This window comes from Macaca nemestrina, chromosome 11 (genome assembly GCF_043159975.1).
Source record: "Macaca nemestrina isolate mMacNem1 chromosome 11, mMacNem.hap1, whole genome shotgun sequence".
Taxonomy (NCBI): Eukaryota; Metazoa; Chordata; class Mammalia; order Primates; family Cercopithecidae; genus Macaca; species Macaca nemestrina.
This window is the reverse complement of record NC_092135.1, coordinates 106006717-106034208: the sequence shown is the minus strand read 5'-3', so window position 1 is coordinate 106034208 and position 27492 is coordinate 106006717. Positions and strand designations below refer to the sequence as shown.

General features: G+C 41.2%; 1 protein-coding gene and 1 long non-coding RNA gene across 7 annotated transcripts in view; one reads left to right on the top strand and one right to left on the bottom strand.

Annotated features, from left to right (window-relative positions):
* The window catches only part of LOC105468002 (pleckstrin homology domain containing M3), a 211206-nt gene that overhangs the window by 92142 nt on the left and 91572 nt on the right, over positions 1-27492 (top strand). For all 6 annotated transcript variants that reach the window (XM_011717876.3, XM_011717878.3, XM_071073316.1 and 3 more), the window contains one exon: positions 10869-11062. In XM_011717876.3, coding sequence (XP_011716178.2) covers positions 10869-11062 — 194 coding nt within the window. The remainder of the gene's footprint in view (positions 1-10868; positions 11063-27492) is intronic.
* LOC105468001 (uncharacterized) lies at positions 15813-26589 on the bottom strand. Its single transcript, XR_011610006.1, has 5 exons — positions 26315-26589; positions 24982-25046; positions 20433-20530; positions 19029-19191; positions 15813-16304 (listed from the first exon to the last, which is right to left on the bottom strand). It is a non-coding gene; the product is annotated as an uncharacterized lncRNA (long non-coding RNA).

Sequence of the window (27492 nt, the reverse complement as noted above, 5' to 3'; positions counted from 1 at the left end):
CTGTTTTTTTTTTTTTTTTGAGATGCAGTCTCACTCTGTCACTCAGGCTGGAGTGCGGTGGCACGATCTCGGCTCACTGCAAGCTCCACCTCCCGGATTCACGCCATTCTTCTGCCTCAGCCTCCCGAGTAGCTGGGACTACAGGCACCTGCCACCACGCCCTGCTAATTTTTTTTGTAATTTTAGTAGAGACAGGGTTTCACTGTTAGCCAGGATGGTCTCGATCTCCTGACCTCATGATCCGCCCACCTCAGCCTCCCAAAGTGCCGGGATTACAGGCGTGAGCCACCACACCCGGCCGAGAATTGCACTTATTAAGGGATTAATAGCAGGAACTTGGAGTTAAAACCTCTATCTGTTATCAGGTGCTTGATTTGTTGGGGCAAATTGCTTGAATTTCCTAGAGCCTCAGTTTTGTAATCTGTAAAACCAGCCCAGACTGCCAGGGCCCAAGTCTTGGCATTGTCACTTGTTAGTTAGCTGTTTAACCTAGACAAGTTATTTAGACTTTCTAGGTGTCAGTTTCCTCATATGTAAAATGAGGATATTAATGCCTTATAGAGTTACTGCTGGGTAAATGGGTTAATGCATGTGTCATGTTTAGAACAGTGCTTAGCACATAGTGTGTACCAAATAAGCATTTGCTCCCATCATCATTTCACATATTTACCTAAAAGAGTTGTGTGAATTGGGATAATATAAGAAAAGCACTTAGCAAATGACTGTGATAAGTACTTAATGAATGGAAGCTGTTACTATTTTCATTATCATAATAACATCTCTATAACAGCTAGTTGCTTGTCTATTTTCTCTATAAAGGTGAGCTCTCTGGGCATACGGAATGTGTTTTAGCACAGTTCTGGCATATAGTAGATAAGCAGGAATGTATATTAAATGAGTGAAAGCATGAAGCCTGTCCCCTGGGAACATCAAACTCAACATTTCCCAAATTGGCCTTATCACATCACACTCACCAGATGTTCCCCCGAGTGCACATTACCTGTCTTGGTGAATGGCCCACAGTCACCACTACCAGATGTGGGAGACATCCTGGACTCCTCCCTCTGCCACACCTACGCTGCCTAAGCAGTTAGCAAAACCAAGCCTTCATTTTAGCTCTTGAGACCATGCTCTCCACTGTACTCCAGTCCCACCACACTAACTCAAACCCTCAGTCTCACTCACATGAAGGAAGTTAGGAGCCTCCTATTTGCACTTCCTGCCTTTAAGCGTCGCTCGCTGGTTAGTATATTTCAAAAGAAAGGTCCTAATCTTACCTTAAGTAAGTTTCTTACTCTCTCTGTCTTAGTTTCTTCAACTTTAGAATGGAAATAATAATAGAGCCCAGTTCATAAGGTTGCTGTTTGCTTAAATAAGTGATTTCACAGAAAGCACCTGGCACAGGGTGTGGTGCATCATAAGCCCTCAGTTATGGTTAGCTTTTACTACAATTGTATACAGGACAAATACAATTCTCTTAGCCTCCGTGATCCTTAGCCCCTGCCTGCCTTCCTAGCTCCTTCATCCATAACCGTTTCCCAGCACCAGTCTCTTCATTAATATTACAGCCATCCGTCTATATCCCTGTCATGCCATGCTGTTTCATACCTCTTGTCTTCCTTTTGCCCTCACCCACAACAGCAAATCCTAAAACCCAGCTTAAAACCTCTTTTCCTCTCCTGATTCTTTCTTTCTTCTCTGCCAGACAAAATTATCATTCTATCCTCTGCTTCTTGTACTTGACACTTTGAATATAGACTATAAATATATTTGCCATGTGTGTATTAGATAAAAAATTATTTAGAGGGAAAGAATGCTAGTTGAGCTTGGCTTAGAAGTTTTGGATTAATCTGCTTGGAGCGGGGCTTTGACAACTATGAGAGGTGTCTAGAGAGGAAGTAAGTGAGGCAGTCCCAGCCCTGTGATCCATTGAGAGTTTAGGCATGTAGTACCTGCCACCAGAGTACACACCAATTAGTAAAGCAAAAGCAGAAAACGTGGCACTGAATAAGAAAAATGAAAATGGAAGCATGGTTGATGAAGGCATGAAATGGAGGAGGAGATCCGAGTCTGTTTGCAATGAGCTCTGAAGGTCACAGAAATCACCAATTTAGCCATCATTGACACTCAAAATCTCTCTGTAAAGCAGGATGTTTTGTTGTGGTGGTCATTCAAGTAATTAGATTTGATTTTGAGAGGATAGGTAGGTAATTGAAGATATTAGGTACACTCGCTTTATCCATGTTGCACATGAGGAAAATCTCCTTTGTCAGACCACTCCTTCCCAAGTTCTTAGTGGACCAAGGAAGGTTTTAAAGCAAAAAGGGAACTGGTGGATTTTATCTGGATCATCTCTTACTGGCATTAAGTAACTATATTCCATTTAGTCCAGTGTCTGTCTGTCTTTGCTCAGATATCAGGATTTAACTTAATTCTCCTAATTGTGAGGATCAATTCAGACCTATCAGTTTTCAAGACCAGACATTGTTCTGTTAGATCTGCCTGCTATCCTTAATAGCAAGTATGTGACTGGCTTGAATATCCATTTAAAAGAGTAAAAAAATGGTTTTGCTGAACAGAATGAAATCTGTCATCTGAAGCATTTCTTGGCCTGCCCTCTGGAATATTAATAATCCTAATTATTTTTAAAGCAGTATTTCATCTATTTTCTGGTGTTATACTGAAGATTGAATTAAGCTCCAAGATTAGGAAGCAGCTAAACCCTATCCTCAATTTCTATAGCCATTTTCTAATAAAATCTCTTTGAAGATAACTTTCCCTGTCCCCCTAATCAAAAATATCAAGCGTCGCAAAGAGATGGGAAGGAAATCAAACAACCCCAACTCTTCCAAATAGTTTCCCTTAGTTTTGTTTTTAAAAAAAATTGTTTGTATCCTAGCTTGAATATTCACATTCCATTTAGCTAGGGGTTTTCCATGTTACATAAACCATTTCCTATCTCTATATCTTGAGAGGTATTCAAAGCAAGCTCTACTGCCCTTGCGGAGCTGAGGAAAAGCTCACTGATGGGAAAAACCTCTTGATCAGAGTCATTTGGAGATTCTGAGAACAAATTGTAATTAAACTGAAGGTTTCCTAATTCCTCCTCCATTAGCCCACAGTGACTATTTTAACAGGACTAAGAAGCGTTACCGTTAGAATTGATTTTATTATGATTTTGGCTATGAATTTTTATGATAGAGATGGGAATAAATACAGGAAGGAAATGTTTTACCAAAGCAATAAGTGGTTATTTTATTGTGGTAACATTATAGATATATTTTTTCTCTGTTGATCTTTATTCTCCAAATTTTCAGTAATGGGATTATATTACTTTTATAATTTTATAAATTTTAACTGTCATATTCTATTTAAAAATATATATATTAAAAATTAACTTTTTTAATGCCTTGGAATCATAATTTTTTTTTTTTTAGAGACAGGGTCTTGCTCTGTTACCCAGGCTGGAGTGCAGTTGGCATGATTGTAGCTCACTGCAGCCTTGAACTCTGGTGCTCAAGCATTCCTCCCACCCCAGCCTCCTGAGTAGTTGGGACTACAGGTGCATGCCACCACACCTGGCTAATTTCTGAATTAGTTTTTGGTGGAGACAAGGTCTCGCTCTGTTGCCCAGGCTGGTCTCAAACTCCTGACCTAAAGCAATCCTCCTACCTTGGCCTCCCAAAGTGTTGGGATTATAGGTGTGAGCCACTGTGCCTGGACCAGAATTATTAATGTAAATGATTGTTCTGTCCTGTGATAGATAACTTGAGGGTTTAATGTGGTAAGTGAGGCTGTTTTTCCCCTAAATGCCTTGCACTGCTATATTTTATTCATTCTTCTTTTTTGGGGAAGGAGGGGCTGGAGTCTCGCTCTGTCTCCCAGGCTGGAGTGCAGTGGCATGATCTCGGCTCACTGCGAGCTCTGCCTCCTGGGTTCACGCCATTCTCCTGCCTCAGCCTCCCGAGTAGCTGGGACTATAGGCATGGCACCACCTACACCCGGCTAATTTTTTTTTTTTTTTTTTTGTATTTTTAGTAGAGACAGGGTTTCACCGTGTTAGCCAGGATGGCCTCGATCTCCTGACCTCGTGATCCACCCGCCTTGGCCTCCCAAAGTGCTAGGATTACAGGCATGAGCCACTGCGCCCAGCCTTATTCATTCTTCTTTTTTGAATATAGTATACTTTCAGTAAGTTCAAGGTTCAAAAAGTAAAAGGGGGCATGCGTACATATATAAATAATCTCCTTTTTACTCACCCCATTCTTCTCAGAGGCAACCAAAACACTCCTTTCTCATGTATCCTTCCAGAGATATTTTATATACATGTATTTTTTCAAACAAAAATGACAATATAGTATACACCCTGTGCTTAGAGAGCTTTCCATTTAGATAATAAAACTCTTCCTTGCACTTTTTAAATTATTTCATCATGAATCCTACACACACACACTAATTTGTCTAACAAGTTCTTTTTTTTAATGGACATTTAGATTTTTCCCGTCTTTTGCTATTATAGACAGTAATTCAATGAATAACTTTCTACATAATATTGAATATAATTTTTTTTCACTGATGAACAAAACTGTCTGTAGATAACTTCCTAGATGTAGGTATGTACATTCTTCAGTTTGATGGATAGTGCCAAGTTGCCCTCAATCAGGGTTGTATGCTCTTTGTTTTCACCTTGTAGCTTCCTGTAGTTGCCTCTCTTCTCTTGGTGCCAGGATGTCAGCGGTCACTTCTGTTGTCTCCGTGCTGCCTCTAGCTATCTTTTCTTCTTTTTTTTTTTTTTTTTTTTTTTTTTGAGACGGAGTCTCACTGTGTCTCCCAGGCTGGAGTGCAGTGGCGTGATCTCGGCTCACTGCAAGCTCCGCCTCCTGGGTTCACGCCATTCTCCCGCCTCAGCTTCCCAAGTAGCTGAGACTACAGGCGCCCGCCACCACGCCCGGCTAGTTTTTTGTATTTTTAGTAGAGACGGGGTTTCACCATGTTAGCCAGGATAGTCTCGATCTCCTGACCTCGTGATCCACCCGTCTTGGCCTCCCAAAGTGCTGGGATTACAGGCTTGAGCCACCGCGCCCGGCCTCTTTTCTTCTTTATTGACTCTCAGTTCATTGCATTTTAATATGTTATGAACTTAGAAACAAATAACCAAGCTGTAGGAATTATGTCTAAAGCAAGAGTGTGTGCTTCAAAGTTGTGGCCCGAGCATTGTAAATTATTCATTCATTTGTTCAACAAGTATTTATTGGATATTTATTGTGCTCACTGTTCTAGGCACTGGGGACATAGTTTCTGCCCTCATGGATGCTCTTATTCCAGTGAAACGAGAAAGACAGTAAAAAAAATACACAAATAGACTGGGCGCAGTGGCTCATGCCTGTAATCCTAGTGCTTTTGGAGGCTGAAGCAGAAGAATTTGCTTGAGACCAGGGGTTCAAGACCAGCTCGGGCAGCATAGCAAGACGCCATCTCTACAAAAAATTTAAAAATTAGCCAGGCATGGTGGCATGCACCTGTAGTCCTACCTAACTACTCCAGAGGCTGAGATGGGAGGATCCCTTGAGCCCAGAAGTTTGAAGTTACAGTGAACTTTGACCATGCCACTGCATTCCAGCCAGCCTGGGCAACAGAGCAAAACCTTGTCTCTAAAATAAAATAAAATAAATTGCACAAACAAGTAACTTTTATATAAATGAAATGTTACTGAACTTCAGTTTTATTTTAAAGTTAAAATCAAATGGGATCCTACGTGTCAGTGTCCTGCTTAATCACATTATAGGTTAGTCATCTTTTGTTGCCTACTTGCTGTAAGATGGAGAAGGGGCAGGAAAACTCTTTTATGGAGTGATAAGCTGATAGAGTATGGTAACATGATTAAAAAATAAGAATTGTGGGCCGGGCGCGGTGGCTCAAGCCTGTAAGGACTTTGGGAGGCCGAGATGGGCGGATCGCGAGGTCAGGAGATCGAGACCATCCTGGCTAACACGGTGAAACCCCGTCTCTACTAAAAAATACAAAAAACTAGCTGGGCGAGGTGGCGGGCACCTGTAGTCCCAGCTACTCGGGAGGCTGAGGCAGGAGAATGGCATGAACCCAGGAGGCGGAGCTTGCAGTGAGCTGAGATCCGGCCACTGCACTCCAGCCTGGGTGACAGAGCGAGACTCTGTCTCAAAAAAATAAATAAATAAATAAAATAAAATAAATAATAATAAGAAGAATTGTGAATGTAAACAATGCTAAAAAGCACAGAGCAGAGTATCCAGGGATCTGAGTTCTGGCTCTAATTCTACCATGACATGACCACAAATAAGTTACTTACGCTCTTTGTACTCAATTTTCTCTTCTGCTAAATACAGGCAATGGATTAGTTCAGTGTTTCTCAAAGTGTATTCCATGGAGCATCACCAGATTCTTTCGTGTTAGTAGGTGTTACACAAAAAGGAGGGCCACAGCTAGGCCAGCTTTACGGGAATTGGAAAAGGGCGCCTTTAGAACACAGCTCAGCAAACTCATAGCTTAGCAAGAGGATGCAGCGAGGTAGAGAAAGATACCCTTTCTTCTGGCTGGTGAGTGGGGGTCCAGGCTGGATCTTATCTCCCACACTCCCACCGCCCATGCATCCTGTGCAGCACTGAACAGCTGCCCTGTCTATAGTCAAATAGCTTTGAGAAGTGGCTGGGTTAAGCAGGTTTTCTTCGGTACGAGATGTCTCAGTTTTAATATGCAAACATGCTGTGCTTTGAATCTCCAAGGAAAGAAAGTGGTGTGTGGCATACATCTTATTGGACCTCAGAACGACTTTTTTGTGGGACTAGTGTTCCTTGGAACGCAAATTGAGGAAAATTGAATTAGATTATCTTTACTAGTCTGTTATTCTATGAGTCCTTCTTATTCATGTTTCATTCTGATACATTTTCCTCCTTTAATAAAAATAAAGTCCTCACTACCACCACCATAATACCATGTCATCTCCAAATTGCTATCTATGGTTAAACATTCCCTTTGCCCCATTGCGTTATCACCAGGGGCTATTTTTGTGGGGGAGCATACCAGAACACTCTCCCTCAGGATTACGCAAACCTGAACAACATTCAAGAACTTTGTTTTTAAGAGGTGGCTGTCACCAACGTAACAAAAGTTGTATTGTGTTTGAATCTACACTGGTGATACTTAATAATGTTCAAGTCAAATGACATATGTGTTTACTTATAAATGTATATGTGTAAATGGTAATTATTAGTTTGTAGCTAATCATAATGTGATTTTGGCATTTTCTTCAACTCCTCCTGAATGTGAGGTAGGGCAGGAGGCCTGTTTCCTCTTGGATTCCTCTCTCTCATTTCTCTTGAATCATGTAGTCTGCAGGGTTGCGAAGAAATAATCAGTTCATAAACTGCGGCATAATCACCGTTACAGTGTTGAGTTCTTATAGCTCAAACTATTCTGTTTATAAGCTACAAAAGCTATGGAAAGAAATTCATTCATATGAATAGAATGAATATCATTAATAAATATTAAATATTATTTGGTAAAATACTAATAGGTCAATACTAATACTAATGTGAATGGAGTGGTATCGTGGAAAAGAGTGCCAGTCCAAACCATTCATTTTTTAAAATAGAGTTTTGAGCTCATTCATGTGCACCTGACTATGAGCTGAATTTTTCTTTACATCAGAATTGGCAGCAGGCTTTTTAGGTTTTTCATAGTTTGGTTGGCAAGAAGTAGGACAGTAGCTCTTAGCTCTTAGTTGGAACATAGTCAGTGTTCACATATAATTCATGTAATATTTATATTAACAAAATACTTATTCTCACATAAACTTTATCACCTAAGAATATCTTTGGCTTTTGTTCCTGAGTAACTTTTTTTTAACATTTTCTTTTTTAATTCGAGTTGAGTTTGAGAGTGCAATCCTCATGCCAGTATAGAGGGTCATTTAGAACTTAGGAAGTCAGTGGGGATACAATGCTCTATTTTGCAAAAATAGTATCCCATGCCAGATTTTGAGTTCTCTCAAAAATTCCCTCACCGATTGTTAGTGGCTGATTCTCAAAAATGAGCTCATGCGCTCAGCCTTGCTGCCAAAAATGGCTGAACGTGGTGGGGATTTGTTCATGTACTCAGGCAGCAGCGGTAGCGATGTGCACCGTATGCCTGCTGCTAGTAACAACTGGTGAAGGCAGCGCCTCCGACATGGTTGAAAAGAGCTCTGTTTTTGTTTTTTGTAATTTCAGTTTATGAATACTGATGTCAGTGGCTGCTGTTCCATTTGTCTCACTGCTTTTACTTTCTCTGTAAAAGATTTTTTTCTTCCTTTTGGGCTTAAGTACCACCTGAAGAGAGAAGCCTTTTAAGGCCTGGGAGACTGGCCAGTGCCCTCTGTCGCTCTGTTCACCTACTAAAAGGTAGCATTGTTAACCTAATTCAGCAGGGCCCTGACTCCATATAAACACTGCTCAATAGAGCCAGAAAGACTAATTGAATTGTACAATACATCATTTTTTAGCAACAGTTTCAAGTGGGTTGTACTTCATTTCCCAAAACACCATCAGTCTTTTCCTCATTTTAAGATATTTAAATATCGCAAATATTTAATCATGATAAATAAAATATTTAAACCCAATTCTTTCTTTCCCACCGAACTGTGGGCTCTTATACCTAAAGACAGGGCCATGCTTGTTTTATTCTCCACTGGATGCCTAATGCCTGCTACGGTATCTGGCATGTACCTGTGTCTATTCATATATGCCTCAAAAATAAAAGTGAGGAATAACTGTTATTTCCAATCTGGTTAGATAGTTGAAGATTTTGGCTAATTCTAGTTGCCTCTTTGTGGCCTGGATTTTCAGAGACTGTAAACTTCTCTAATTCTGTAACTCTAACTCTGCAGGATGCTATAGGATCACACAACACAACAGGTACCTCAAAAATAATTGCTTATAAGGAAAAAAATTAGATGTTTATTTTTTAAATGATGTATTTTTTTGCATTCCTATAAAGAACAAAAACTTTGATATAAGCTTTGCAATATAAGAAAATGGTCATATTGAATTCTATGTTTATGTACAAGAAATTTATAATCAACATATAATAGCCATATATTTAATTATCACATATACATACAGAGGGGTTGTTATGTTTGTTTCTGCCTGTTGTACTCTCCTCTGTCCCGCATTTGTTCAGCAAGTGAATATCTGTTTATCTTCTACACTCAGATCCAGTGCCACCTGCTTTGCCAACCCTCTCCCCACCAGGAGTGTTGATTTCTCCCTCCTCTAAGCTACCAGTGGGCCCCATCCATACCTCTTTTGTAGCAGATGACAGGCTACATGCTGCATGTTACATGCGGTTTTGTTTTAAATATTTGTCTCATACTAAACAGTGAGCCACTTGAGGGTAGGAACTGTATCCTATATATCTTTATTAATGTACTTCTAGCCTAGCATATGAAACATAGTAGATTTTTTATTTTCTTTTTAATAAGCAAAGTTTTTTATTTTAATGTTGAATTCTAACCTTGCTCCTAGAGAGATTTTAATGGGAACTTTTTAGAGAGGTTTTACTTTCCATAAATAGAAACTGAGCCAACTTTCTATGTATTTGTAGCCAATCTACATCTCACTATCAGTGATTGATATGTACAGATTCTGAAAAATTACCCTCACGTTATGCATTATTTAAGCCACTCCCTCTGTATATCTGAGACATTGTGTTTCCACGTACTATTTATTTCTACTGATGACAATGACATTATAAAATGAACTTTCATAGTCTTGTGGATCACCATGGATTACCACTCGAGGTGGATACAGAATTGGATGGATATATTGGCTGGAGTTAGCCCAAGTTCAAAGTTGTAATAAGAGCAACTCCTTTCTGGTCACTGAAGCAGGATATTTGAGCTTGTTTGCTAGTCAGTCAGATTATTCTGCAAATAATATCCTTTTATCCCTCTTGAATGTTGTAATATGTACATGATTTACTCTTTTTTGTTTGTTTGTTTTTTAGACGGAGTCTCGCTCTGTTGCCAAGGCTAGAGTGCAGTGGCATGATCTTGGCACACTGCAACCCCCGCCTTCCGAGTTCAAGCAATTCTCCCACCTCAACCTCCCAAGTAGCTGGGATTACAGCCATGTGCCACCATGCCTGGCTGATTTCTGTATTTTTAGTAGAGACGGGGTTTCACCATGTTGGCCAGGCTGGTCTCGAACTCCTGACCTCAAGTGATCTGCCTGCCTCAGCCTCCCAAAGTGCTGTGATTACAGGCAGAACCACTACACCCGGCCTTGATTTGCCTATTTTTTAAGTGGCTACTTTTTAAAAGTCTTATGGAATATTCATACATATATATGCACATATAAATTTATGTCATTTTTAAAAATCTGGATTTATATTAAGACAGTCTTCTTAATTCCTTTTTTATTTTGAAATAATCGTGGATTCACAGGAAATTGCATAGACAATTCAGAGAGGTTCTGTGTACCTTTCACATAGTTTCCTCCCTTGGCTACATCTTAGGCAACTGAGGTACAATATCAAAAACAAAAACAGCAAATTGACATTGGTCTAATGGGTCAGTGTAATGGCACCATACTGTGCCCTTCTATCACATATGTAGGTTCCTATAATCACCACTGCAGTCAAGATGCAGAATTAATAAATTCCTTCCTAGCTTACAGTTGAATGTCTGGAAGAGAGAGAAGTCAAAATTTACATTTAATTCTACTACAGACTTTTTCATTTGTCTGTATTCAGAAAATAATGGTGTTCCTTTGATATATCAGCTATGGTTCCTAGTTTGAGCAAGTGTGGAGAGCCAGGTGCTTCTCCAGGACTGACTGACAACGCTTGTTTTATAGGTGTCGAAGCAGGCCAAGGAGTTTCTGGAGTACGTGTACGAGGAGCCGCTCATCGACATCCAGCAGGAGAACGCCATGCTGTACCACCACGCAGAGCCGCTGGCCGCCGTGCTGCGGCTGCGGCAGCGGCTGAAGTCGCTCCGAGCCTATTTGTTCAGCTGCCGGGCAGCGGTGGCAGAGGATCTCCGCCGCAGGTAAGAGTCATAAATCTTAGACGGCTCCCGTTTGTTTTTCTTTCCCGCCCATGGAGGGTGGTGAGATGATCTCCAAAGGGCCTTTCCAGCACAGACCGCCTCTAATTCTGTGGCTCTCCCTCCGCCTCTCCACTGCCAGCCTCTCTCTGGGCTCATCTTTTTACTTTTTTTACTCCAAGGTCCCCATTTGGTTAAGCCAAGCAAAATGAAAATAACATTCACCGTTACTGAAGGCTTTCACCCATGGATCGAGTGCCCAGGACGGTGAAGGCTTCTCTTACCAATATGTTCATTTGAGATAATAATCATGGAAGTATCTATATTGGTCACTTATGTAGTATTTTATACTTTTTCCAATTTCAATTCCTGTTTCTCATCAGCAAAAAATAAGCATGTTTAAAATAGTTCATAACTAAAAAGCATTTTCAATGGGAAATAAGTAAATGGTTATTCAAATTTTATTTTATTTTATATATTTATTATTTTTTTTTTTTTAAGAATATAGACAGAGACTCATTCTGTTGCCCAAGCTGGTCTTAAAATCCTGAACTCAAGCGATCCTCCTGCCTCAGCCTCCCAAAGTGTTGGGATTACAGGCATGAGCCACTGTGTGGGCCTCAAATCTTATTTTCTGTGCAGAAACAAATACCCAAACTTGGTCAATGATGCAGGCAGTAGAGCTATAATTAAAATGCACAGGCCCAGGATTCTGCCTTTTCATCTTACCATGGGTGCAGGCTGCTTTCCCGTAACTTAGTTAGCTCATAGTTCATAGAACACCAAGTCCAAAGCAGGCTCAGATCCTTAAAGTTGAAACTAAAATGTGCCTGCTCTCATAAAATTCCTTTTTTACAGACAGATTTTATAGGCATTTAAAGTCTCACCCTTGGCGTATACAAACTAGCTTATACTTGAAATAATTGTTGATGGCGTTCATAAGTCTCTAAAAATACCTTTTAATTTTTTTGTTTTAATAGAAATGACCAGCCGCATGCATTAGTCATGTTAATGTTTTTGGAGGTAAGCCTACCTGCCTAAGAACCTTTGGAAAGTATTGAAGTGATGGAGTTTTGAGATCCAGTTAGATCCAAAGAAACTGACATAACCCCAGGCATCTAAAAAGAACTAAATGTAGATAGTGAAGGATATATAATATCTAGACTAGCTCTCATAAAATAATAATGAAAAGACAGCTGCCATAAAGCAAAATACTTCTCAGTGGTAGTCATTCTATTACCTAGTTGTTTTTCAGAAAGCACAGAAAGTGGTCAGGATTTATTCTTATAAAGTCTAGGCATATCTTAATTTTAAAAGATCAAGGCTTTCCTTGGAAGGCAGTAGAATTATATGTCTCAAACTAATTTACCAACCAAACCAGATACAAGATTTTTAATGTTCAAAGTATGTTCTATTATTTTCAGTACCTTTTGGCTTTGCTCAGAGCTTATTTTTCTTGTGCCTGTATTTCTAGACAATATTAAAATCTGTACATGGGAATCATGTTAGATACCTTTGTGGTATAATGTTTTGCTCTGCTTAAAATATGCCAAATCAAGGCACACATTTAGAAATTAAATAGAAGGTCCTCTCCTCATTTGGATGACTAAGAATCTCTACTCAATTCCAGCAGTCTGGTGGTTTACCACCATGTACTGTGCCTTATGGCCAGACCACCAGGAAAAAGATGGGAGTTCTAGAAACAAGGCACTCCCAAAGCTATGAGAATGAAGACAGCATTTTTCCCCTTCATTCTCCCTTTTCCCTATATTTTTCTTTCCTGGACTTGTTCATAACCATTATATAATGCAATGCCTGGCACAAGGTAGGTGTTCAGTAAGTACTGAATGGCTAGATGGAGGGAGGGATGGATGTATATTAAGCGTCACTTTAGACCACTGAGTAATGGCTAGTAGCCCAATTTTGGGGAGGGAATCATCTTCAGGGTCTTCTTTTTCTTACCTTCTTATTTTTCACTTAGCATAATGTCTGACCCATCCAAAACACTGAAAAATAGTTGTTGAGTGAATAAGCAAATGAATGAAGGAGCCATCAAATCAGTCCAAAAAATTTTAGATGGTTCTGTTTCTGAGATAACTCTCAAATCTTTCCTCTCCTGTTTACTTCTAATATACTACCCTGGTTGAGAATCTCAAGGCTATTGCAGTGTCCTTCTAACTAGCCTAACATTTCTTCCCTCTTCAATCCAACCTTTGCGTTAGATAAATTATTTAAAATAGAAGTATAGAATTCAAGATCTGCCTAAGTCTAACCCAGTATATTGTTCTACTCTCAAATACCCTGCCCTTCTGGCAAAAATTATTACTTTGCTCTCAAGGCATTCCCTTGTGGGAATTAAATGAGTCCACACAACTGAAGTGCTTAAAACAGTGCTTGGACATAGTAAGCACACAGTAAATACTATTATTGCTATTAATATCACTTTCTTATCCTAGACTGTTCTTATATTTGACTTTTAAAATATCTGATAAAATATTGCACTTAAAAGCCACCCCCTGTTATTCTCTCTACTAGAATTAATCCTCTTTTCCTGCTGCTATGTCAAGAAAGGAGTGAGCAAGGGAGAGTCGGATGGAACGCTAGCTGGGCCCAGGCCTGTAGTTTCTGCTTATACAGTGCATGCTTCTCCATGTGACCGCTTTCATAAAATGGGTGGAGGTGTCTCCCTACGAGCCAGCAATGAGACATTGATTCCTATGGAAACTGAGGAAGCACTGCTTTATTTTCAATTTTGTTATTTTGGATTTCCTATGCTTACATGTTGTTAAAATATTATTTAGGGTTACCATTTCTCTCAAACCTGAGGCAGAGAAAAGTGTGCTAGTAACAAGTAGTACTTTTACAGTTTTTGAGGGAGGAGGTAAGTTGAGGGGGCTGGTCTTGAATTTTTTTAAATCTTTTTTATTAAAAAATTTAAAATATAATTTTTAAAAATTATTTTTCTAGCCACTAAACAACCAGGGATGATTTATTTTGAAATATGACTATTTAGTGAAATAACCTCCAAGAGTTTTGCTGGGGTGTCCATACTTCCTGCAGCCAGGCCACATTTTTTTTCTTTGAGACGGAGTTTCACTCTTGTCACCCAGGCTGGAGTGCAGTGGTGCAATCTTGGCTCACTGCAACCTCCACCTCCCAGGTTCCAGCAATTCTCCTGCCTCAGCCGCCTGGGTAGCTGAGATTACAGGCATGTGCCACCACGGCTGGCTAATTTTTTTATTTTTAGTAGAGACGGGGTTTCACCACGTTGGCCAGGCTGGTCTTGAATTCCCGACCTCAGGTGATCTGCCCACCTCAGCCTCCCAAAGTGCTGGGATTATAGGTGTCAGCCACCACACTCGGCCAGCCACTCTTCTTTTTTTTTTTTTTTTTTTTTTTGAGACAGAGTCTCGCTCTGTTGCCCAGGCTGGAGTGCAGTGGCATGATCTTGGCTCACTGCAACTTCTGCCTCCTGGGTTCAAGCGATTCTCCTGCCTCAGCCTCCTGAGTAGCTGGGACTACAGGCACCCGCCACCACACCTGGCTAATTTTTGTATTTTTAGTAGAGATGGGGTTTCACCATGTTGCCCAGGCTGAATACGACTTCTTAAAAACAAAGTTAGTCACCAATACCTTTATATGTAATGAGTTTATCCAAAATCAATATCTAAGGCTCCCTTTGTTTTACCTGAGGATACAACATCTAAAGTGGGGGAGTTTAAACACTGAGGTGAACTTGCTGGACTTAACTAATCTTATATATCCCTGATAGAAATTAAAAGAGGGAGGAGTTGATGGGGAACAAAAAAAAGCAAGAGAATCTAGTTCTTATCTAGTCGTAAAAGGCATTCTCTTCCTGCCTGGTTTTTACCTCAATATGAGAGTGGCCATTAATCTCCAGCAAGTAGGCCCAACATGCCGAAGACCTGTCAGCACCATATAAACAGAATAAAGCAAACTGTTAATATTGCTGTCGTGAGAAAACTGAAAACAGACTGATTAATTGTATTGGCGCTCGACCGCCAGGGAGCCAGCTTTGGCCGTCGCCTTATTAGGGAAGTCACAGTTTGCTTTTAGGCCTTTCATTATGATGGCTGTCCGGTTTTCATCCTCACTGTTTTTGTTATTGTTGTTAAATGAACGCCTTGTTCTTGAACCCATGCTGCACATTTTGACTGGCAGGGGTGATTAGTTTAGAAAAAGTCAGTGTCCTCCCCGAAGCTTAAAATGTTTACAGTGCTGACAATTCACTGTTTCTGAGGACTCCCAGATGGCGGCCCTGCTGAATTAGTTCAAGGTCTAGTTAACTTTTCATGAGAAGAATTATTTACAGTGTCCACACATGAAGGTGCATGAAGAACTCTGTGGAAAATCTGGGCATACATGGCAATGTCAGGACACATCCGGATCGGCAGCTGTTAGGGAAATGTCTGGGAGGGACGTTAAGAACTGCTAGGAAGAGCCTCAGCTCTGGCTGAACACGGGAACGGCAGGATATGTCACACACAGGAGCAGTAGAATGTGTCGCCTCAAGGCCAGATTTGGCCAGCAGACATGTTTTGTTTGGCCTTATGGGGATGGCCCTACAAAGTTTTGAAATTGTGAAATAGTTGCCACCTTTAAAAAATCAGGCGTTTTCATGCACACACAAAGTAAAGCTTTCTGGTTTCTCTTGGGAAATGAGTTCTGATTACACAGAGCTTCCCTCATTCTGCGTAGCAGAGATCAGCTTTAGACACTCGACTCTCCGCTTTGCCGTAACTTCTTCTGCTCTAGTTTGTCTCCCCAAACCCAGTGCCACTTGGCATATAACACATTGCTGCCCTGTTTTTCTCATCTCCAGCCCATTTAATTCATTTATCATGGTTCCCCCGGCCTAGGCATTTAAGGTTTTAACTCCAAGGCCATGTAATTAAATATTAAGAATAGAGTTTGCAGATGTCTCAGATACTAGATCCATAACTCAGTCAGGAAGTCCATCTCAAAGGATGCCGAACGTCTAGATGTGGTTCTGTCAAAAGACAGACATGAAGAGGCTTGTAGAACTAGAAGAAATAACACCAGGTCGACTTCAAAGTTCCTCAGAAGATGGGTTGGGGTGTTCTAAGGCTTGGGCTAGGCCGTTACAACGCGCCCCTCCGGCAGTTGCAGTCCAGTGATTTGAGGGAGGGACCATTACCTGGAGCAGCAGCCTCACCACAGAGCTAAAGATTAGAGCTGGGTTACCAAGCCCAGGTGGGGCAAACTGAGAAAAAAGAAACAAATGAGGACACAAATGGAGGTGGTTTATTAAAAACCCTGAGTTAAGTTGGACTGCCTGAGCTCAGAGCGTATTTCTGTCTCTGATAGCTTTCAGAGCCAGTTTTCTCACCTGGAGACAATACCACCTCATAAGGAAAGTGCGAGAATTCAGGGAGTTAATGCCCAGAACAGAGCAAGCTCTCAGGACATATTAGCTGCTATAACTCTTATTTTAAGCAGATCATAATTCAGGAGGAGCCAGGAGGTGAACAGGGGAGAAGAGGCAAAAGGAAGATGAGCCTGGAGGCCTCCAAGAGCCTGGGATTCAGGGAATTGCCATGCCTTTCTGTGCAGAGCACACAGCATCAGTAGAAGTTATGAGATGCAGACTCTGGCCCATCAGTAGTGATCCACCTGGATCCTTTAGGGACCATGCCCCTTAATCCTCCCTCCCTGCTTCTAGCATATTTAATTAATGTCATACTCTGAGTTTTTTTTACCTGCCCTCTCACTAAAAAAAAAAAACCTCTCCCCTGTTCGTACTACCACCTAAGATCCCATCTTAAGCACTCAGAACTGTCTCCATTTCCCTTTTGCCCTACTCACTTCTGACGTGGCCCCTTGCAGGCTGACTGTGGATTGCACTCTTCTCTGACACCTTGACTTCCTGAGGCCCTTGTTTCTTTGGCTTCCTGGGCATTGTTGGTCACCATTTCTCCTAGACCTCCTTCTCCCTGTCCTTCTCTGCACTCTGTCCTGTCCGGGTCTCCCCCTTCTCCTTGCCCTCACTACCTCCACATCCTCCTCCAGCTCCCTAATACTAAGAATACCCAGCACCTCGGCTGCCTTTCTGCATAATCCTCCAGCCTTGACAGCAGCCAGTGTGGCAACTTTATGTGAACTGGCAGAAGGTGCCCCTTTCTCAGGGCACTTGGTTTTTTGTTGTTGTTTTTTTGTTTGTTCGTTTGTTTGTTTTGTTTTTGAGACGGAGTCTCTCTGTCACCCAGGCTGGAGTGCAGGGATATGATCTCAGCTCACTGCAACCTCCACCCCCCAGGTTCAAGCGATTCTCCTGCCTCAGCCTCCTGAGTAGCTGGGATTACAGGCATGCGCCACCACACCTGGCTAATTTTTGTATTTTTAGTAGAGACAGGGTTTCACCATGTTGGCCAGGCTGGACTCAAACTCCTGACCTCAAGTGATCCACCTGCCTCGGCGTCCCCAAGTGTTGGGATTACAGGCATGAGCTGCTACACCGGGCCTTATCAGGGCACTTTGTTGTCATCTGCAGGGACAGAGTCATGGTCCCTCTGTAAATCGACACTGACTATAAGGTGACAACGTTTGGCCCAGCACTATTCCTTGAGGAGATCACTCACTAGTTTGTTATGTCCAACTGCCTACTGGACATCCCCACTTCAAATTGAAATTATCTTTTCCCTGAAAAATATATCCATGTGGGCCAGGCGCAGCAGCTCACACTTGTAATCCCAGCACTTTGGGAGGCCGAGGTGGGTGGATCACCTGAGGCCAGGAGTTCAAGACCAGCCTGGCCAACATGGTGAAACTTGTCTCTACTAAAAATACAAAAATTAGCAGGGCGTGGTGGCAGGCACCTGTAATCCCAGCTACTCGGGAGGCTGAGGCGGGAGAATCGCTCGAACCTGGGAGGTGGAGGTTGCAGTGAGCCGAGATTGCACCACTGCACTCCAGCCTGGGAGACAGAGCAAGACTCGACCTCAAAATATATATATGTGTGTGTGTGTGTGTGTGTGTGTGTGTGTGTGTATCCATGTGGTCAGGTGTGTTCAGTTAATCATGGCATTATTGCCTTATTTTCCCCTAGTTTGAACCTTGACATAGTTCAAAAGTTTTGCTTTAAGGTTCTCTAAGAGCCAGTCAAATTCTTCCCTTATTTTTCATTCCCATTGCCATCCCCCTTGTCTCTACTCTCATCACCTTATTTCAGTGATTTTCTTTTCTTTTGTGTGTGTGTGTGTGTGTGTGTGTGTGTGTGTGTGAGAGAGAGATGGAGTTTGACTCTTGTCGTCCAGGCTGGAGTGCAGTGGTGCCATCTCGGCTCACCACAACCTCCACCTCCTGGGTTCAAGCAATTCTCCTGCCTCAGCCTCCCAAGTAACTGGGATTACAGGCATGTGCCACCACACCCAGCTAATTTTGTATTTTTTTGTAGAGATGGGGTTTCTCCATGTTGGTCAGGCTGGTCTCGAACTCCCAACCTCAGGTGATCCTCCCACCTCCGCCCCCTAAAGTACTGGGATTACAGGCATGAGCCACCGTGCCCAGCTATTTTAATAATTTTCTTTTTTTCTTTTTTTTTATTTTAATAATTTTCTAACTGGGGATCCTACCTCCCCATGGCACCCCTCCTCAGTCCCTCTAACATATGTGCTACTGTAAAATGGTCTTATTAGACAGTGAGTAGTTCAGCTACCTACAGGATAAAGCAACACTCTTGGATGGGTTTTCAAGGTTCTCTGTCATCTGACCCTGACCTACATGCACAACTTTAACATCCACATGGTTCCTATGTGGATCACACCACGAGCCAGAATCTTCCACTGTGTTCCTGATGGACCACAGCCACCCCAGCCCAGCCAAAGTGACATACTCATTTCCTTGACACCAGCTGCCTCCCAGTCCTCTCAACTCGACTTGACTTGGCTTCTCTTACTTTAAAGCCAACTCAAGTGCTGCCTCTTCCCACCTGTCTTCAGTAGCTGATCCCTTCTCTGGTCTCTTCCAGCAGTGATCATCTGGACCACACATTTGGCACTTAAGGGCTTGGATGGTTTTCATCTCCTTATGTATATATCCTCTCTTGCTGGCTAGATCAGAAGGCCCTTAAAGGCCACGATTGTCCTCGAAACCTAAAATAGAAGACCACACATGCTAGCGGTGCAATAAAAGCTTGTTAATAATCGTAATTATGTGTAGAATAGTTTACCGTATATAAAGATAATTATGATTTCATTAGTCACAAAGTACTTTCCCTTAAATATATTATTTGTTCTTTACAGCAGCCCTTTTAGATAGGTGGGGCAGATGGTATTTAGAAAGAAGAGAAAGCGTCACTAAGCATCAGGGAAATGCAAATCAAAACCACAAGGAGATACCATCTCACCCCAGTTAGAATGGCTATTATCAAAAAGACAGAAAATAACAACCACCAGCAAGGATGTGGAGAAAAGAGAACTCTTATAAACTGTTGGTATGAATGTAAATTAGTACAGACTCTATGGAAAACAGCATGGAGCTTCCTCAAAAAACTAGAAATAGAGCTACCATATGATCCAGCAATCCTACTATTGGGTGTATAGCCAAAAAAAAAAAAGGAAATCATTATGTCAAATGGATATCTGCATCCTCCTATTTGTGGGGATCCCACTATTCACTGTGGAAGTGTCCATCAAATGGACAAAGAAAATGTGGTAAATATACACAATGAAGTACCATTCAGCCATAAAAAAGAGTGCAATCCTGTCATTCACAGCAATATGGATGAGCCTAGACAATGTTAAGTGAAATAAGCCAAGCACAGAGACAAATACTCCATGTTCTCACTCATATGCAGGAACTCAAAAAGTGGATCACATAGAAGTAGAGAGTAGAACAGTGGTCACTAAAGGTGGGGAAGGGTAGAGGGATGAGAGGGTTAGGGAGAGGTTGGTTAACAAATACAAATTACAGTTAGAGAAATAGGTTCTGGCATTCTATAGCACTGTAGGGTGAATATAGTTAACAATAATTTGTTGTATATTTTCAAATAGCTAGAAGAGTACATTTGAATGTTCCTGCCATAAAGAAATGATAAACGTTTGAGATGATAGATGTGCTAATTACCCTGATTTATTATACATTGTATAATGTATTGAAATAGTATATTGTACCCTATCAATACATATAGTCATATGTCAATTAAAAATATTTAATAATAATTTTTTAAAAAGAAGAGAGGCCCGGTGCGATGGCTCACACCTGTAATCCCAGCACTTTGGGAGGTTGAGGCAGGCAGATTGCGAGGTCAAGAGATTGAGACCGTCCTGGTCAACATGGTGAAACCCCATCTCTACTAAAAATACAAAAATTAGCTGGGTGTGGTGGCACACACCTGTAATCCCAGGTACTCAGGAGGCTGAAGCAGGAGAATCACTTGAACCCAGGAGGCGGAGGTTGCAGTGCGCCGAGATAGCGCCACTGTACTCCAGCCTGGCAACAGAGTGAGACAACATCAAAAAAAGTAGGAAAGAAAGAAGGGATGGAGGGAGGGAGGGAAGGAAGGAATGGAACTATGACTCTAAGATGCTACACTCTGAGAGTGTAAAGGAAGGCAGGGAGGTGACAGACAGTGGTGTCCCTTGAACAGGGAGGCGGATCGCTGAGACAGCCACTCCTGTGCTCGTTGGCAAGCTTGATCAGCCGTGGAGAACCAGGCATGACAATTGGGTTAGTGCCAGCAAATGCATTTACTCCAGGTCAGCATTTGCCAGACCTTCCTACGTCCCATACCTGTAAACTTAAAACAAAAATGCAAAGATAACTATAGGATTGCCGTATAAATATCTTTAGCCAAAACAAATAAAAACGTGACCCTCTATTTCTCACCATCATTTCACATAAGAACATAGTAATACTAGAAAAAAAAAAAATAGGCAAACTGCTTTAGAAATCAAATAGCTTTTTAAAATCAAGTAGATTTAGAAATTGTTCTACATTTTTTTTTTCTCTAAAATTTTTCTTTGGACTGCTAAAAACATCACCAGACTGACACCAGCTGTTTGGACTAGCTTTTCAGAAATCCCAGTTTAAGTCGTATTTTCTCTTCTGAGTGCTGAAGTGAAATCCAGCCCAGGGAAATTTATGTGGATGCTTCAGTATTTCACATTCTCAATCATCAAAAATGTGATTTGGGGGCTTGGGGTGCCTGACAAATCCACAACCCATTATGGTATAAATGTAAAACTCATCTCTCTCCAGCACTAGTTAAGGGCAGTAGGCAATATTAGGCCTCTTTCCCTGGTTGCTTAGGACAGAATTGTGTTCTCAGGGAGCATTTGCTCCTACATGTTTGTCAGGTTAAGTCCTTGACTTAGACCATTCCGAAGCAATTTAATGGCTTGGCTTGAGAGTCTCAAGAGAATACCCAAAGTGATTCTTCTAAGCCATCTCTTCCTGTCTTTGGTCTCACATTTTATTTGAAATTATGATTATATCCAGCAGGAGTTCCCACTGAAATATCAGTTTTACCGAATGGTGAGAAATTTCTATTATAAAGATTGCCATTTTTATTAACACTGTCCCGGTGAATACCAGAAAAAAAATGTGTGTGGGGTGTGTGTGTGTGTATGTGTCCTGACAGACTCTTGTTGCTTCCTCTTCCTTCAAGCAAAATTTAGCAGCTTACTCTGCTCTTAGACCCGTCTCCATAAATGTCACTTGATTTACCAAGACAGCCTTCTCCCTCCTTCCCTTGTTACGCCAGAAAAAAAACTGTCTTTCTAGTGAGTTCACTTAGCTGAGGCTAAGTCCAAAGGTTGGAATGCTCTTTGGCCGTCTAATAACGTCTTAACCTTAATATGTCCAAAACTGAGCTCCTAGTATTCCCACCCACCCGCACTCACATTGCAAAGCACTCCTCCTGCAGTATTTCCCATCTTGCTTCATGGCATCTCTGTCCATCCAGTAATTCAAACCAAACACCTCTCATATTCTACATCCAGTCAGCAAACCCTGTCAGCTTCAGCTTCAAAATCTATCTACTTTTCACCACTTGCACTGCTGCAGGTGGGGTCCACCATCACCTTTTGCCTGAATTATTCCAGTAACTGGTCTCCTGCACCACCCTTAGCCCCCTTCAGTCTGTTCTTAAGACTATAGCTAATGTATAAATTAGATGAGTCACTCCTGGCCCAAATGAATAGTTTCACCTCGCGCTCCAAGTGAAAGCCCAGGGCATACCTGGTCTCATCTCCCATTACCTCTCTGCCTCATCGCCCACTACTTTCCCCTCATTCACTTTGTTCCAGTCACACTGGCCTTTTTGTTGGTCCTTGGGCATACCAAGCTGGCTGCTACCTGAGTTTCCATCCTTGCTTTTCCGTTCCCTCTAACTGCTGAGATTGCTTCCTTTTTTTTTCCTTTTTCTTTTTTTTATCGGTTTGTTTCTCAGTGTGAAACCAAGCTTGCTTCCTAACTCCTTTAGGTCTTTGAGCAGCCATCACTTAATGAAGCATCCTTGACCACTCTGTTTTAAATGGCAACACAGTGTCTATTTGCACCCCACTGTCCACCACACATGCCTTCTGTCTTCTTTCTCTGCTTACTCATCACCATAAAACCTGGTATTTTATTTTGTCTGTCTCCATCTCTTAGGCCATCAGGTGTGAATGTAGACGTTTTGCTTTGTTCAAACTATGCAGCCACATGCACTGGCTCTGCCCTTTCTACTAGATGTAAGCTACGAAAGGTCATGACTTTTTATCTGTTATATTCACTGCTTAGAGCTATACATATCGTGGGGGCTAATAAATACTTGGTGAATAAATTAATTAAATGAATGAAGATTCTGCCCAATTTGGCCAAACTTATTTTTTCTCTTATTACAAAAGAATACTGTTCATCATAGAAAACAAAAATAAGAAAGCCACCCATATCCTACCACTTTGATGCATATCCTCCCAGACCTTTTCCTCTGCAGATGATTTTTCCCCATGAAAGCTGTTTTTGTTTGTTTGTTTGTTTGTTTGTTTGTAATGGAGTCTCACTCTGCCACCCAGGCTGCAGTGCAATGGCTCGATCTCGGCTCACTGCAAGCTCCGCCTCCCAGGTTCATGCCATTCTCCTGCCTCAGCCTCCGGAGTAGCTGGGACTACAGGTGTGAGCCACCGCACCCAGGCCTGAAAGTATATACTGTACATACTATCCTTAACCATTTCACTTAGTATATTGTGAACATCTTTTTTATGGTGATAAATATTTGTCTAAACATCATGAAATGAGTGAAAATGGTGTTTTGATATGTGGGCATACCTACATGTCATTGATCTTGGAAGAAGTAGGTGGGGATTATTCAGTGTACTCAACAAAAGATTGCATGAGCAATCTAATACTAAATGAGCTGGTAGAACCACTTCATATCAACACCCCCTCTTCTCCCCTCACCGCCTAAAAAATCAAATATATTAGGTAGAAGGAATATCTAATACAGAGAGAAAAGATTGCATGCTGTTGTAAATCAAATACACTTGATCTGGGAGGGCAGTTTATTAAGAACACATCTCTTATGGCAGAATTTTCTGTTTTGTTTTGTTTTTTTTTTCTTTTTGAGACAAGGTATCACTGTTGCTCAGTGCCGTGACATGACCACAGCTCACTGCAGCCTCGACCTCCCAAGCTCAAACAATCCTACTTCAGCCTCCTGAGAGCTGGGACTACAGGTGTGTGCCACCATGCCCACCTAATTTTTTTATTTTTTATTTTTTGTAGAGACAGGGTCTCACTATGTTGCTAGGGCTCCTCTCAAACTCCTGGATTTAAGGGATCCTCTGCCTCAGCCTCCCAAAGTGCTGGGATTACAAGCATGAGCCACCCTGCCTGACCAAGGCGGCCTAACTCTAAAAGCACAATCTACACAGACTGGAGTTGCAATGTCTCTGAACTGCATATGAGGAATATCATACAAGCAAAATCTGAGACTGAAATGTGCAAAGTCTGGTTAATACTGAATTTTAGAAGAATAAGTCTATTTTAGCAAAAATATTAGCACTAAATTAGTCTCATTAAAGACCAGTAAGTATTAGCTCTTCAAACTTGCTGATAACACTTCTTTAAGCTCAGTAAATGAAAACAAGTCTTTATGTTTTCTGTAAGATTTACGGTTACTCAGACTTTTGTGGCTACTTTTCCAGTTAGCTAGTTAAAAATTTCATCAGCTGCAGCTGGGGCTTTAGCCTTAACAGATTAGCTGCAGAATCTATCAGGACTCAGAAATAAAGGAGGTCATTTTGGTAGTTTTGATAGCAACCATTCTTCTCATTCTACTTCAAGAATTCTTTTCCATTAGATGACTTCTAAAAGTGTGGTTTTCGAGTCATCTATCTTCCTGATATCCTAATAGCTCCTCCCTCTCCCTTCTTTTTCTCCAGAGATCTAATTCAGCAAATTATGTATATACCAGTATCAGCACTGTAAAAGGGTGCTACAGACTGTCTGCAGTGTCATTCACGACTAAACAGATTTGAAAACTTTCAAAAGGAACTCTGGGAAGTTATATGTTAATTTTACTAATCTGCATAGATTCATAGCTCTTTATTTACTCAGAGATCTTTCAAAAAGCCAGGATGTTATTTTCTCTTATTCTGAGATTAAATGAAATATATAAATTCTCTAAAATCATTTTCTTTTTTTTCCTTTTTTTTTTGAGACGAAGTCTCACTCAGTCACCTGGGCTGGAGTGCAATGGTGAAATCTTGGCTCACTGCAACCTCCACCTCCTGGGTTCAAGTGATTCTCCTGCCTCAGCCTCCCTAGCAGCTGTGATTACAGGTGTGAGCAGCCACCATACCCAGCTAATTTTTTTCTTTTGTATTTTTAGAAGAGACAGAGTTTCACCAAGTTTGCCAGAGTGGTCTTGAACTCCTGACCTCAGGTGATCCACCTACCTTGGCCTCCCAAAGTGCTGGGATTACAGATGTGAACCACCATGCTCAGCCTCTAAAATAATTTTCTAAGAGAAAACAAAAATAAAACTCATTGCAGGACAAGTGTTATATTCTTGCAACTGTTAAACACCGTAAAAATTTGAGCTAGGTATATAACAGCTATGATATAATCTATCATTTTTATAATCAGATGCCACAATAATCACAATTAAAATTACATCCCAAATATTTCCACTCGAGGCTTTAGATTGTTGCTAAGAAACTTAAGTACGATTTCTGAATGAGCAGGTAAAAGAGACCCTTATTTCCTGTAACTACCTGCCAAGATACAATATCTGGTGCAATCTTGCCATTTTTTCAGCCAATGAGATTAGCAAAATGAGGTACCTAGAAAAGTGATTGAAGCTTGTTTCTTTCACATAGGCTGCTATCGAAATATGTGCCTTTGATTTAAAATTGTTTTTCCATTAGCTCAGAGTATGGCTGGACATACAAGTCCTGTCCACATCCAGCCTAATGTAACTATTTCAGAAAGAGTTTGCAGCTCATATCAAGAACACCAAATTGCATCTCCCTGGGGATGCTTCGTAGTGCTTTTTGCTGATTTCGGTGTGGGTGTATGTGCCCTCCAAAGGAAAGACACTGGCCATCTCGACTTAGTACAAATTACCTACCCTGGAGCACATATTCTTGGAAGACAGTAAAACTACATGAATAAATGGTTTCCCTTTTAAAATTATTCCTTATGCATCTTTATCCATATTCTTTATTTAGACCCTTATCATTTAGAATCAAATTGTGGAGTTTGCTTTTGGTGTTGTGCTATCATTTTAATTTTACGTGTGTGTGTTGTGGGTCTTTTCTTTAAAGCCTAAGATATTTCCATTGCAAATTTTTCCCCCATTTTAATCATTGAGTCTTTAAATGCGGGTTGTGCATCTCTAAGAACTGAGCTTCAGGAAAATGGTAATATTATCAAATCTATCAGAACCTTGCAAAGGGTCTGCCTACTTCACAGCCTGACCCAATCCCTTTTTTCTCGTGAGCACTGGGGCTTGGTGGGAGCTGAGTTGAACTTCTCAGAAATTAGTCAAGTTAAATGAGTCTTGATTTATTTGACTTAATGTCATGGAACAAAATGGAATGAGGCCCTTCTACCTTTTTGTTAAGATTACTGCCTTTGATTTCATAGGCAATTATCTCTGCATTTTTAACCCCAAGTACCAGCTACATCATATAAAGGCTCTGAATCATATATGACCTTTTTCCTTTTTAATTTTCATCTTTTCTCACCTTTCTCATTAGAGCAATCTATAAATGAAGCCTAAGTTACCTTCCCAGTGTGTCAGGCGATTCTGAAGATGATAAAATAGAAAATGTTAGCACTAGAAGCGATCGTGCTAGTTGGTTTTCATGATCTTCTAGCACGTTTCTTCAATGTTTTTTGCTACCAGGAAACTCGGTAGTGCTACCTGCTAGTGATACCATTTCCTTTGATGGGTGGGTGAAGTGTGGAGTTGACTCTTCTTATTTATTCTTTGGCTCTGGTGTCAGGGCTTGCATTGGTATAAGCAGGGCTGCCCACTGCAGAAATGCTGCCAGACATGGTGATTAATAGCCCTGCAATACAGTGAAGTCAGTTAATGCACAGAAGGCCCTAAACACAGCAGCCTCGTATGCAACAAGGATCCTGTTTACTAAAGGACTGCTAAACCAGATAACCTTCAGTTAGTTTGTAGCTTTTGGTTCTTAATATAATGAAGGTTATGGGTTAAATTTAATAAATTAGTGATTACTTTTTTTTTTTTTTTGAGACAGGATCTTGCTTTGTCACCCAGGCTGGAGTGCAGTAGCATGATCATGGCTCACTGCAGCCTCAACCTCTTGGGCTCAATTGATCCTCCTGCTGCAGCCTCTTGAGTAGTTGGGACCACAGGCATTCACCACTACCCCCAGCTAATTTATTTTATTTTTATTTTTATTTTATTTTTAATTATTATTATTTTTTTTTTTGAGACAGAGTTTCATTCTTATTGCCCAGGCTGGAGTGCAATGGCATGATCTCGGCTCACCGCAACCTCTACCTCCTGGGTTCAAGCGATTCTCCTGCCTCAGTCTCCTGAGTAGCTGGGATTACAGGCATGCGCAACCATGCCCAGCTAATTTTTTTGTATTTTTAGTAGAGATGGGGTTTTTCCATGTTAATCAGACTGGTCTCGAACTCCCAACCTCTGATGATCAGCCCACCTTGGCCTCCCAAAGTTCTGGGATTACAGGCGTGAGCCACTGCTCTTGGACCCCCAGCTAATTTTTGTATTTTTTGTAGAGACGGGGTCTTGCTATGTTGCCCAGTCTGGTCCCAAACTTCTGAGCTTAAGTGATCCTCCCACCTTACCCTCCCAAAGTGCTGGGATTACAGGTGGGAGCCACTGTGCCCCATTGAGTAATTATTAATCTTTTTTATATAACATTTTAGTAACAACTTGAACCGTTTCAGTTAATAAAATACTG